Below are 12,993 nucleotides of genomic sequence, written 5' to 3' on the forward strand. Positions count from 1 at the left end.
GTCCTGGCATTTCTGACTGGCATGTTTGTGTGGCTGGAGACTGGAGTGAGAGTATTGGCCTTCATTACGGCAGGCTCATTCGGGCTTCTAGTTTGCCTTTACCCTAGGGTACTGCTTAATGAACCTTCAATGCTTTGGTCTGGATTCTCAGATTGATTAAGAGTCGATATTGGATATGGCCTAATTCATCTCCCTCGAGACTGGGCCTTGCCGTCAAGTCAAAAATGGTTCACGTACTGTTTACCTGTTTTTTTCTGCCCATAAGTCCTGCCACATTTTATCTGCCTCTGAGTGTGCTCAGTCTAGTCATGGGGAGCATGGTTTTCGACCTCCTCTACGAGACCATGGAGCGCAACGAAGTGGCAGCAGCCCGAGGTCCCCATCACTCAGACCATCAAAGCATTGCGGAGAAAGGTGGTACACAGTCATGAATTATGTATGGCAACCGATGTGATTTTTTAAACGCTGGGCCTTTGAGCGGTCGCCACTATGTGAAGGGACCCTACGCCTTCTGGTTGCATGCGTATTTAGAACGAAAGCACTGAAAGTGCCGCAGCCGTAGCTGAGTCCTGAACCCCTTCAGTCTCTTGCCCCTGTAGGCCTCTCGAGCCTTGTCTGTGCGGCATGAGGCTGGGGCCCGGAGTTGTATTTCCTCTGTACTTTTATTGGCATTGTGTTTCTTCGGACGCTGGACCTTGAGCGGTTACCACTGAACGAAGGCGCCACATAACTACGATTTCTATGTATGGGGATTAGAAATGAAACCACTTCAAGCCTCTCGGACCAGTTGCCTCCCACATTTGTATTCCAGAGTATTGTCGTAGAAGAAATCATCCCTGAACATACTACATCTTACTGTCGAACCTTTAATAGCAACGTTTACAAGGTTGACATCTTTGGCACGGTTAGTAGAGCCACATGCCGCTTCGCTCTCGGCCTGTGAGAGCCTCACCTTGTCCTACTATGTAGCTGCCATATGCGCAACGCTTGAGCGTTCTTACACGCGCTACCTAGGTACCTAGGTAGTGAAACTGAGGAGAAACAACTTGATGCCGCCCTATAAAGGCTGCCTAGGGTCTTAAGTGCTCCATGACGAAACGCTACCGTTATGACCTGCGCCTTCCATATCTTTGCTAGTGCAGCGCGGATATGATTGAGTGTGCTGGTGGACTCGAGAAGCGCAAGCGCAGAATATCCAACACAGAACCATGTCAGCAACTCCACCTGCATAGTCACTATTACGACTGAGTGAGTGAGTGAGTGAGTGAGTGAGCTCACAGAGCACCGACAACACACGCATCAGGTAAGGCCCGGGTCCCGAGCCACAAACCCGGATGGGCGCCGACCTCGGGAGGCAGAGCAGCGCGGCTAATAAGAAGCAGGTACGGGAGTGCCTGTGCCAGCCAGCCTGTGTCCCCAAGGGTCCTCCAGCCCACCCCACGGCCCTCCCCCTTCACGGAATGACGTCGAGCTCGAGAGAACACCCCTTTGCGCTGTGCCTGCTGGCCGCGAGAGTCAACTATCTACAGTGAAATTCCTTATCGGACCATTCACGAAGGGCCGGTGTGGCAGGCAGTTCCGGTCAGGTGGCCATGAGGGGGGGGGTGGTGTGTGAGCAGTCATCAGCAAGCGAGGGGGATGGCGCGGAGGGTGAGGGTGGTGAGGAGGGTGGTAGGGTAAGGTTGTTGTATGCATGCAGTGCTACGTGTTGCATGAAGGGACCATGGCTGATCCTTGCAGCGCACCACCTGTGGCGGCGGGATTAGTGTCGAAACCGAGGGGTGCTTATGATGATGATGATGATGATGCTGCTGCTGTGTTCTGTATGCGGCTGATTGATTGCCTGGGAGCGAGCGCATACAGTAGATATCACGCCTTATAATTTGTGTATAGCATTGATGGATTAACTATAACTACACCATGTTCTAGACTCACAACGGATAGACGTTGTATCTGCCCAGCAACCATCAGCCATGACATGCTAGCGACTGCCTATCATGTTTCGGCCTGTCTCTCGGGGCGGGAGGACTATAGTAGCTCCGGAAACCAACGGGAACGACTACACACCTCTCTACCTAGGCACGTAAGTAGTAAGTGTAGCAAGTAGACAGATAGAAGCAGCAGTCTCAGCTGGCAGTCTGGCATTCTGCCCAGCATGGTTGACAGTACACATACACAGACAGACACGAGGTGAGCTAGCTTGTGATCAGTAGGGCCCCCTTTTCGAACGATCCAGTGGATCTCCTGCAGGTTGTCATGTGGACATATGCGTGGACTTGTGTGGACTGGGCCGGGAGTCAGGAGGGAGTGGGACCGTGGGGGAGGGGGGTCTTGGGCAGGAGGGAGGCTGTGTGCTATTGGAGGTCAGGATGGATGAGCGGATGATGGCACATGTGGGAATGGGGGAGGAACTGCAGGTGCATCGGACATAGGGCAGTGTACATGTGCGGTGTATGCAGGTTGCGGGCCGGAGTGTCGATTAGTCTGAGTGCTTGCAGGTATCCATTTGTTGGGTCCATCTGCCTGACTGTCGGTCTGTCTGTCAGTCAGTCATTCAGTCAGTGCGTTCAGCTTCTCGAACAAAACACAAACATGGACATGGATGGGCACTTGGGGGGGGGGGGATTTATTGATTTGAGCAGCCTATCAGGCAGACCACAGACCACAGACCACAGACCACGGACTTTCTTTTCCCAGGCAGAGGTACATGCCGCAGGTGGCAAGCCGGACCCGACTAAAGACATGTCTCAGGAACCCGCCACGATCAGCAAGAAACATTGGGAAAGCTGGGCGAGACAGTGCAGGCATGGCATGGTAGGGCAAAGCAGGAAGGACAAGGCACTTGTTCATGTTGAGACTGGTCCGTCACGGCAGAGGAGGGACAAGTTGATGGGGTGTGCATGATCTCAAGACGGAAGGGAAGGGACGGAGCACCACCACGAGGGCTGGAGGGGTGGGGTTGAATTGGTCGGGAAGCTGGCTGAGGGTCGAGGCTGATTGGCAGAGAGCGTGGTCTCCAAAACGGCCGTCCCCTTCCCTTGCATGGGACTTGCATGGGGGCAGGGATGCGCATGTCTAGCCCGCCAGCCCCTCCATTTTGCAGAGGGAGGAGGGACAGTTTCCCCCAGATGCCATCAGATGGAGGGCATACCCCCCTCCCCTCTGCCCTTCCAACAACCGTGGACCTTACCTCCATCGAGTGCATATCTAAAACCTTATGACAGCTGCGTGGGTGTGTCACAGTGAGACCGACCTGATCTGGGGTCCTCATTCCAGAGATCTGCCCGTATTGTATGGCTGCATGTTTGTAAGCCAAGTCATAATAACTGCAGCCCACAGCACAGAACACAGCAACTTCCAAGGTTGTCAGGTTGCAGGTGGAGAGGGAAGGAAGGATACCTAGGGCAGGAAGAACAGTGCAGGACAGGGCAGGACAGGCCAAACACAACCGTCCATCCATCGTCCATCGTCCACCGTCCACCGTCCACATCCCAGCCCACCCGACTCCCCACCCAACTCTCTCTCCACTTCCCTTATCCTCCCTCCCACGGCCGCGGCGATTGCAGCCCTCTGCACTCCGCTTTGACGCTGTTTGTCGCATTACTCCGTACCTTATCCTGATCCTGATCCTGATCCGCACCCGCATGACCCATCTGCCAGTATTCTCCCATACACAGTACCGACCTGGTGGGATAACCTCAACTCTACCTGTCTTGTCTACCTTACCTTACCTTACCTTACCTTACCCACTGCCATCGCATCATCTCATTCGACCAGGCCCTCCTGCCTCCAGCCTCCAAACCACATACATGCTCAAGCTTTCCGAGGCCTGGCTATAGCTCCTGTCACCATCCAACCAGGCACAGACCGCGTTGCGACAGCCGCCAAACAAACGTCGACTCTTCAGCTCGGCCCCAGATCGCATCCCTTGGTTAGAGACTATTGCTGTCCCTCTCTCCCTTTCTGACGATTGTCGCGACAAGCGGTGAACACGGAACTGCACACGGAACTTGCACCCAGAACTGGAGCAACCACCAGTCCATGTTGCGCACTAGTCGACTCTACTCCTCCTGACCACACGGAAACCAACTACTACAACCCCCTACCCCCCATCTCTACTCTCAACATCTCTCTCCCTCTCTCCCGCGCCACCCGCCGCCCTTATCTCACTCATATCATCCATCGTCCATCTGCCTCCCGCCCCTCCAGACACCCCGGCGAGGCACTCAATGCAGTCGCTCGTGACTGTCAACAACAACGTCAGCCTCAGTCTAGTGAGTGTGACAATCGCACCAAGCACAGCCCTCGCCATCTTCACCATCGCCCTCGTCTTCCTCGCCCTGTACCTCCCTGCCCTGCCATTCCGCAGTGCGAGGTCAGCCGACAAGTCCGTATCGCTTTCCAAGCACAAGTACCACGACGACGTCGCCACCCACCCCACCGACTACTACGCCAATCGCCCTGCCTCGTACTTTGACTACACCAATACCTGGTGGTACCCATACTGGAATCGCAACCGCGCGCCCGACCCAATCGAGCTGCGCAACCACCCACCCCTCACCGAAGGCCTACCCCAACCCCGCGCGACGCTTGCCCTCGAGGACGGCCGCCGCAGATCAGGAACGGGATCGCGCATAGTCTTGCGCGCTACCAGGAGGACCAAGGCTGGCGAAACCGACAGAGCCAAAGACAGCAAGCCCAGGAACAGGCCCGCCAGTGATGCCGTTCGACCCCCAAGATCACCTGGACGCCTCTCTGCACGACTTCGAATCGGTCAGTCGCTCGCCACCGCCTTTTCCTCGCTACCCCTCGGCCCACAGCGGATTCCTCAGGAGCGACACGGAGGACGACCTGAGCGAGATGGAAAACTCGATGGCTTCCGGAGGTGGCTACAGCCCGCCAGCCTGGAGGCGCCTAGGAAACGGTGATAAGAGTATAGGATTCTGGCGCGGCGGCGACCACATGCTCGGATACGCCGGCCTGCCCCCGCCTCGCTTCAGGAGCAGGAGCAGGGAGTCAAGCCCCGAGTACGACAGCATGGACGAGGACTACGACGACGACGACGAGACCCTCGCTGCCGCCTGCCGCACCAGGCTGCCCACCGGAAGCATGAGCCCCGAGAAGGAGAGGAGCCCTGAGCCCGAGCCCATGAAGCAGCCCTTTCACACCAAGGCCGCAGGCAAGTTTGGAAATCTTGGAAATCGGAATGCAAAGGCAGATGCGACCACCAACGGAGAGGTCCGCATCAAGAGTGAGGAACCGTCCGCAGAGGAGATGAAGGCGAGACTCGCCGCACTGCCGCAGAAAGATGATCCTGAGAACTGCATGTTTCCCTGATCTCGCGCGAAGTGGACATCTAACTAACCGCCAATCGCACAGACATCCGCTTCGCCGTTCGCGCCGAGGTCCAGCAGCGGACCGAGCCGATCGAGTCGGCCATCAACCTAGTGCGCTCGGCCTACAGGCTCGTCACACGGAGCTGGTCCAGTATGATCCTGTCTGCCGTGGTCGCCTTTCTGTCATTGACCGCCGCCCGCGCCTTGTTCCAGCCTGCATACGGTCGCCCCGTCCCGGACCTCGTCAAGGTCGCCGGCATCGCGCGGAGCTTCGAGCCGCTCATCTACTACAGCGAGAATGGCGTTGCACAAGTTGGCGACCTGCAGGCCACGGGTGTTGCGGTGTGGGACCTGGGCGAGAGCGTGCGCAGCAGCAACCTCACCAGCGCCCCGATCATTGTCAAGGAGCTGGATGAGCTCAGTGACAGTCTTAAGACGCTGGCCATTGAGCTCACAAAGTTCTTTGCCAATGTCGATGGGGACATTGACAGGTAACAAGACCTCCCCACTGCTACAAATGTTCTCGGTACTTGAAATGAAGAAGCTGACACTCACAATTTAGCATCCTGATCGTAATGGACTGGGCTCGGCGCGAGCTCTCCCAAGTATCCTCCCTGCCATCCGCGCCCCTAACGTCGGCCTTTGACAACATCCACACTATGCTCACCACCGCCGGCCTGCTCGAGACGCCTGCCGGCACGCCCACTCGTATCGGTGCCATCGCGACGTCCGTCTTTGGCATGTCGAATCCCCAGCGCACCCGGCAGACCCTGCAACGCACATTCAACGAATTCCTGGCAGTCCTCGAGGAGGCCATCAACAACGAGCTGCAGCACAGCCTGGCACTGTTCGGGCTCTTTGAGAGCATCGACCACCAGTTCCTCAACCTGGCGCGCACGGTGGTGCGCGAGTCCAACGCGCAGGATGAGATGCACGCGGACCTGCTCTCGTCGCTGTGGACGCGTATCCTGGGCCCGCGGGCGAGCGACGTCAAGAAGTACGAGCGCAACCGCCTGCTGCTGCAGAACGTGCGGGAGAAGACGGTGCGCAACAAGGGCATCCTGGTCGAGCACAACCACAAGCTGCTCGCCCTCAAGGCCAACCTCGAGAGCCTGCGCCGCAAGCTCGTCAGCCCCCTCGTGCGCAGCGTCAACTCGTCCACCCTCACCGTGGGCGAGCAGATCCGCGGTCTCGAGGACGTCGGCGTCTACCTCGAGGGCGTGCGCAGCCGCCAGAAGGGCAAGCTCATGGAGATGCTCTACGGCGGCGGCAGTGGCGTCGTCAGGGATCGGCTTATCGAGCAGAAGCCTGTCGGGGAGTAGACGGGGTGCGTCGATTTTTTTTGGACTAGTATCATTACTATTTGGCCTGACTGCGGAGGCTTGCCGATCCCTGGAATCAGCTCGGACTCGGTCGCGTGGTCAGCCTTGAGGTTTGACGATGGAGCCAAGCCGTCCGCGATCTGGCGGATGCAGGGCACGGCACTGGACTCGTGTCTCATGGTAAGTAAGCCAGTCTCGTGAAGTTGAGTTACACCTGGAGGCTTTGACTGACAAGGTCTTTTAGCTGTGTTGTCTGGAAGGCTGGCGCCGACGACCGTCCCTGATGTTGCCTCGCAGCTCTCTTGGCTGCTGTGAAGCGAGGTGTGGGGTGAACCGTCCGTGTGATACTGTCAGGACCGATCGGAAGTGACTGGGTTGATTTAACATTCAGGGCCTGGTGGTCTCACTGTTGAGGCGGTGATGGCTGTTCTTGATTCTTCCCATGTCACCAACACATGTGGCAGCGAAGGGACTCTGTGACCAACTTGATGGCTTGTCATGGCTTTAGTACGCTGTTAGAGGAACTGTGGATTTACTTGACAGTGTATGTCGACCAAACAGGTCACGACTGGTCTGAGCTAGGCCTCTGTGCCGCCCTCACAGCTCACGCAAGCACGCGAACCAAAACAGCCGCCAAATACCTTACCCACCGACCTACTGACGCCAACAACGCCGAGAAGCAATCAAGTACACTTCACACGAAGCAGACACACCAACCCCTTTCGGAGATCAACACCTCGACACAAGCCACGATGCCCCTGCACAAGAAACCTCGCTTCTGCAAACCTTGTCAGGTGTGGTGGTGCCGCGGCGACAGGGCGGCCTGTCCCAAGTGCGTCAGGAAGCAAGTCACGAGCTTCATCTCGGGGGAACCTGTCGATCCGGAGGAGGTTGGCGGAGGCTGTGAGATGATACGATATGGTGTCTAGAGAGGCGGGCAGTTCAGGGATGTAGGCAGCGTTGGTGATTGTTGCAGGATGGCCTAGGACAGCGAGCGGTGTTGGGTGTTGTGTGTTGTGTGCCCCGGGGACCTGGGGAGATACAGAGCATGTTTTAGCACTTTGCACGCCAGCCAACTCATACGTATTTGTTACGCGGATGCTTTACCCCTTTGCGCGTGGTGCATGTTGCCGTCCCGTCGCGTGCCTGGCTTTGTGGATGGAGAGATGTGGGCGGGTTGTTGCTGTTCTTGCTTGAGCTGGCTGGGTGGTTCAGAGGGAGATGTATGCATGTATGTGTGTGTGTATGTGATCCAGGTCCCCGACGCAGCTGGGCGGAGTTGGACGAGCCCCTCGAGGGAGGGACGGACGGACTTGCTGGCTGGGAGCGGACGGTGGTGTTTGAGCACCCACCCATGCATGCATGTATCCATCGAAACATTGCTTCGTCGCCATGTATGCCACGGCGAGATGGGCCTGATAAGTACCTACCTAATGTATGTAAACATGGGCCGCCTGCCCGCTGTCCCGGGAACTACGACCAGCGACCAGCCAAGCCGGCCAGCCAGCCAGCCAGCCGGCCAGCTGGGTACCCAAGATAGGTAGGTGTACCTACCCACCCCACCCACAAGAGGACGGACGGACGGACCTCAGCAGAGGGTGATGATGATGAAGAATGGGGAGGGTTTGGCTTCCCTTCACACAAATACACACACACACACAGAGAGAGAGAGAGAGAGAGAGGCAGGCGCGAGGGGAGGGGAGGGGACGGCACACAGCAAGCCAGCAAGCAACCACCGTAAATTGTGAAGGGGCAAGTGGTATGGATAGAACTGGAACTGTGTCTTTTGAAAAGTCAACTTTCTGCTTACTGTGCGACTGGCTGGCTGGCTGGCTGGCTGGCTGGCTGGGTCTTCATGCGTGGACATCATTAACAGCAAGCCGGGGCTGGCAAAAGACCTGCAGGTGTTTGCCGCGCACACCAACGACAGACCTTACAGGACAGGCGGCCAGACAGGACAGGCACGAGAGCCGCGCCGACTACAATACGCTGTGGCAGGGCAAGGCAACCCGGCCGACACAAGCTGGTGCATAAAGGGGAGCGTATGTCTCCGAGGAAATCGAGTCCTCACACCAACACACACCAAATCATTCACCAAAGACCATCATCATCAGCACAGCAAGAGATCCATCTGACCAGGTCATCAAACAAAAACCTCAAGAACTTTTCCGGGGGTCCATAATAGTACCTAACTCTACCGATCATCAATCGCCATCCATCCATAGTCATCTCATCATGAAAATGAAAATGAAAAAGAGGCAGCAAATAATCAATATCATCATAATCCTCATACCCACCCCCCAATCCCGTTCATCCTCCTTCTCCTCATCGCTTCCCATCCCTTCCATGTTCCCTTTTCTCCCTCTCGATAAATGGACGTAAAGTCGCACAAGCCTCAATTCCGGCAGGTGACGACGGGGGTATTGTTTGATCTCAAAGCTCGGCCCGGCTCGGGTGAAAGAAAATGGTTCCGAGCATGGCGGCCCCCTTTCATGGGCAAAAAACACGAGCAGCAACCGGAAAGGAAACCTATTAACGCCAGCCAGTAGAAAACCGCCGAGAAGGAGGAAGACCGTTCCGAGAAGATCGTGTACGCGGGGGGTCCATCCTTAATCGTCCAAGCCGTGGGTTCACCGTCCCTTGGGAGTAAAGAAAAGAGAAAAAGAAAATCGTTCAACAATGCATGGTAGAAGCGTGGGTGCTTGAACCGTGTAACAAGAACCAGGGTACATCCTCCGAGCGCTGTGGGACACATTGAGATGGTCCACGAAGAATGCTTTGACAGCGCCGCCTCAGAACGACCAGAGATACCAAACTAGAAGATGCCGAAATTCCTCGGTCGTTGAGTCTCGTCGTCAGATTGGGCTCTCCCATGAGAGCCAACTGAAACAGCACGAAGTGTGCTGTCAAAACCGTAGAGAGTCGTGCGGGTCATCGAGAAAGATAAGTAATCAAGGGTATCATATCGAGAAGCGCTTGCGATGGCCGTTTCAAAGTTTGGCGAGTGTCTAGACCCTCTAGGCCTTGGGCTCCGCCTTCTCTTCCTTCTCGCCATCGTCGCCCTGGTTCTTGACGTACTCGTCGTAAACGTTCATGGCCTCGTCAACCTTGGCACGCAAGGCGTTCTCATCCTCGGTGCTGTGGTCACGTTAGCATGGCTTATTTAATACTATACACAGGCTGGCGGAAACTTACAGGTTGATGAGTTCCTGGTTGTCCATCTCCAGAAGCATACCAGTGATCTTGCCGGCCAGGGTAGGCTGGATAGCGGAGATCTTGGGGAAGATGGCCTCGCCCAGGATCTGCTTCTGCTGAGGTGGAGGCGCAGCAGCGACCTGAGCCGAAAGCAGTGCAGTGGCACTCAGGTCAGCTGAGGGGCCCATCTGTGGTGGTGGGGCGCCACGACCGCCCTGGGGGAGGCCTTGTCGGCCCATGTTGCCGCGGCCAGGAGCGCCTGTAAGCGTGTTAGCGTGACCACTTCCAGACGCATCGAGGGTCGAGGCATTTGGCATACCTTGGATGTTACCAGAGATGCCTCCCATACCTTGGATTGGGCCGCGACCGGGCTGAACGCCGCGGCCACCGGCGAGAGCAGCAGCCTGGTGCTGGACCTGCTGCAGGGCCTGGATGAACTGAGGGTTGTTGGGCTGGTTGTAGCCGGCAGGAGGGAAGTTTCCAGGCATCCCGTACATGTTGGGGGGGATCTGCTGAGGGGGGATGCCTCCGCGACCACCGCCAGGCTGGCCGGGGAAAGCGTTGGGGAACTGGCCTTGACGACCACCCTGAGCACCAGGCATGGGCATGCCGAGCTGGTAAGGGATGCCACGGCCGCCGGCGCCGGGGAAACCGCCCTGCTGGCCGGGAGCGTAGAAGACTGGTGGCTGCATGAAGTGGCCAGGCATGCCGGCGGCAGCCTGCTGCATTCTGATCTGGTTCCGAGCCTGGATGCTAGCCTCAAGCTGGGACTTGCGAACGTCCTTGCGCTGGGCCAGAGCGACGTAGAGGGGCTTGCCGTCAATCATGCGCTGGTTCATGTCGGCGACGGCCTTGGTGGCATCGTCAGGGTTGCTGAAGCAGACGAAACCGAAGCCCTTGCTCTTGCCGAACTTCTTGTCTGACTTCTTGTCCGACTTCTTCTCGCCGGACTCGTCGTCGCCAGAGGTCTCCTCGGTCTCTTTCTTGTTCTCCTTGTCCTTGCCCTCGGTGTCCTCCTGCTCCTCGCCGGCCTCGATCGCGTCACGCATGACCTTGGCGGATGTGATGGGCCCGAACTCGGAGAAGATGGAACGGAGCTTCTCGTCGTCGACATCGTCGCTCAGGTTCTTGACGTACAGGTTAACGCCCTGGTACTTGCTGGCCTTCTCCATGCGGGCAGCCTCGTAGGACTTGCGGAGCTCCTCCTCACGCTCGTGCTTCTTCTGAGCACGTCCGACGTAGAGGTCCTGGCCCTTGAAGTCCTTGCCGTTCAGCTCCTCGACGGCCTTGTAGGCAGCCTCGTGGGTGGTGAAGTTGACGAAACCGAAGCCGCGGTTCTTGCCGGTCTCCTGGTCGCGGGCAAGAGAAGCCGAGGTGATGTCGCCGTACTTGGTGAAGAGGTCGCGGAACTCCTCGTCGGAGCAGTCGGTCTGGATGTTCTTGACGTAGACGTTTGTGAAGTTGGCCTTCATCTCCTCGAACTTGCTCTGGCGGTCCTTCTTGGGGATGTGGTGGCCGACGTAGACCTTCTTCTCGTTGAGCAGCATGCCGTTAACGTGCTTGATGGCCTGGGAGGCTGCCTCGTCGGTCTCGTAGTGGACAAAACCGTAGCCCTTGGAGTTGCCGTGCTCGTCCTGGGCGACCTTGCAGCTCAGGATGTTGCCAAAGGCAGCAAAGGTGTCGTGCAGAGCCTTGTTGTCGATGGCGACATCGAGGTTCTTGATGAAGACGTTGCCGGCGCCGGTCTTGCGCAGGGCAGGGTCACGCTGGGACCACATGATGCGGCAGGGGCGGCCCTTGATGATGGTGTAGTTCAGCTCCTCAAGAGCCTTCTCGCCATCGACGGTGGTGTTGTAGTTGACGTAGGCGTACCCGAGAGAGCGGCGGGTGACGGCATCACGGCAAACACGGATGGAGGCGACGGGGCCGATCTGGGAGAAGAGCTCGAAGAGCATGGCCTCGGTGACGGTGGGGTCCAGCTCGCCAACGTAGAGGGAGGCAGACGAGGCATGGTTGCCAGGGGCGGCGGAGTTGGGGGTAGGCTGGGCGCCATCCTCAGCACCCTCGGTGGGGTTCACGGCGGTGTTGATGTTGGCAGGGTTCTTGTCGGAGCCGTTGAGGCTGGTGTTGCCGAGATCAGCAGCGAGCTGGTCAACAGCGGCGGTGGAAGCAGGGGCGGCCATTTCGAAGGATGAAAGGTGCGCTTGACGACACTGCACGATGGGAGACGATGGTCAGTAATGATCGACAGTCAAGTAGCTGATGCTGATGTGCATGGGCTCATGGACAGTGCCGCGGCGGTCGGAGGATCTGCCGTCGCGACGTGGTATTTTTGGTATTTGGGGGGTGGGGGAAGTATGATGCAAGGTGTTTGCTCAGTGGAGGGAGAGCGAGGCGTGATGCGCAGTGTGTATGCGTCGCCTGGAGTCAACGAACCTAAGTATGGGTCTTGATGCGATGGGATCGTGCGGCGACGACGAGTGGACCAGGTTGACCAGACGGTGTGCTTGACTGCAGACAAAGCAAACCAGGGAGGTCAAAGGAGGACCGCGTGATGCTGGAATCTGTCGGATTCGGTATTGGCAGGTCGCAAGGGCTTGATCTGATCAAAGAAGAAGACGACAAGTTCCGCGTCTTGACTTGTTTGAAGAGAAGGAGGGAGGGGATGAGGTTTTTGTTGTGATTTTGTAGTTTTTTTCTTTTTCTTTTTGGTTTGGGTTGGCTGGGATTTGGTCTTTTTTGCGGGAGTTTTCAAATTTTTTTTGTGGAGTTTTTCTGATTGGGAAAGACGAGAACAGAACACATGTACGATGGTGAAGTCGTACGTAGGGAATCTGAAGCTCGCGCGACCGTGAAGGGTTTCTTGAGGATAAGAGGTTGTTCGTGGGTTGAGGGGGGAGGAAGGGAAGGAAGGAAGGGGCCTGCGGAGTCGACTGGCCTTTTTTGATGAAGTTTTTTTTCCCGCCTGCAGTCGCTGTTTGCTGGCACTGGACTGGACTGGGCTGGGCAGGCTGTCGGTCGCGCGTCACATGCGCTAGTACGGAAGTACCTGCGTACCCCGTCAACCCGTGCCTCTTTACGGAGTACGCCAGCAGCGACCGCGCCTGACCCATTGCTTGCTGCTGGTCGCGCGACGGACC

General features: G+C 57.2%; 1 protein-coding gene across 1 annotated transcript; it reads right to left on the bottom strand.

Moving 5' to 3' along the window:
- Positions 1–8,798: 8,798 nt before the first annotated feature.
- KVR01_000168 (uncharacterized protein) lies at positions 8,799–12,811 on the bottom strand. The gene is made up of 4 exons (XM_044782675.1): positions 12,290–12,811; positions 10,173–12,066; positions 9,854–10,112; positions 8,799–9,796 (listed from the first exon to the last, which is right to left on the bottom strand). The coding sequence occupies exons 2-4, from the start codon at positions 12,034–12,036 to the stop codon at positions 9,676–9,678; spliced, it is 2,244 nt and encodes a 747-aa protein (XP_044650117.1). The 5' UTR covers positions 12,037–12,066; positions 12,290–12,811; the 3' UTR covers positions 8,799–9,675.
- Between the last annotated feature and the right edge of the window lie 182 nt (positions 12,812–12,993).

Source organism: Diaporthe batatas (assembly GCF_019321695.1).
Source record: "Diaporthe batatas strain CRI 302-4 chromosome Unknown Contig00001, whole genome shotgun sequence".
Taxonomy (NCBI): Eukaryota; Fungi; Ascomycota; class Sordariomycetes; order Diaporthales; family Diaporthaceae; genus Diaporthe; species Diaporthe batatas.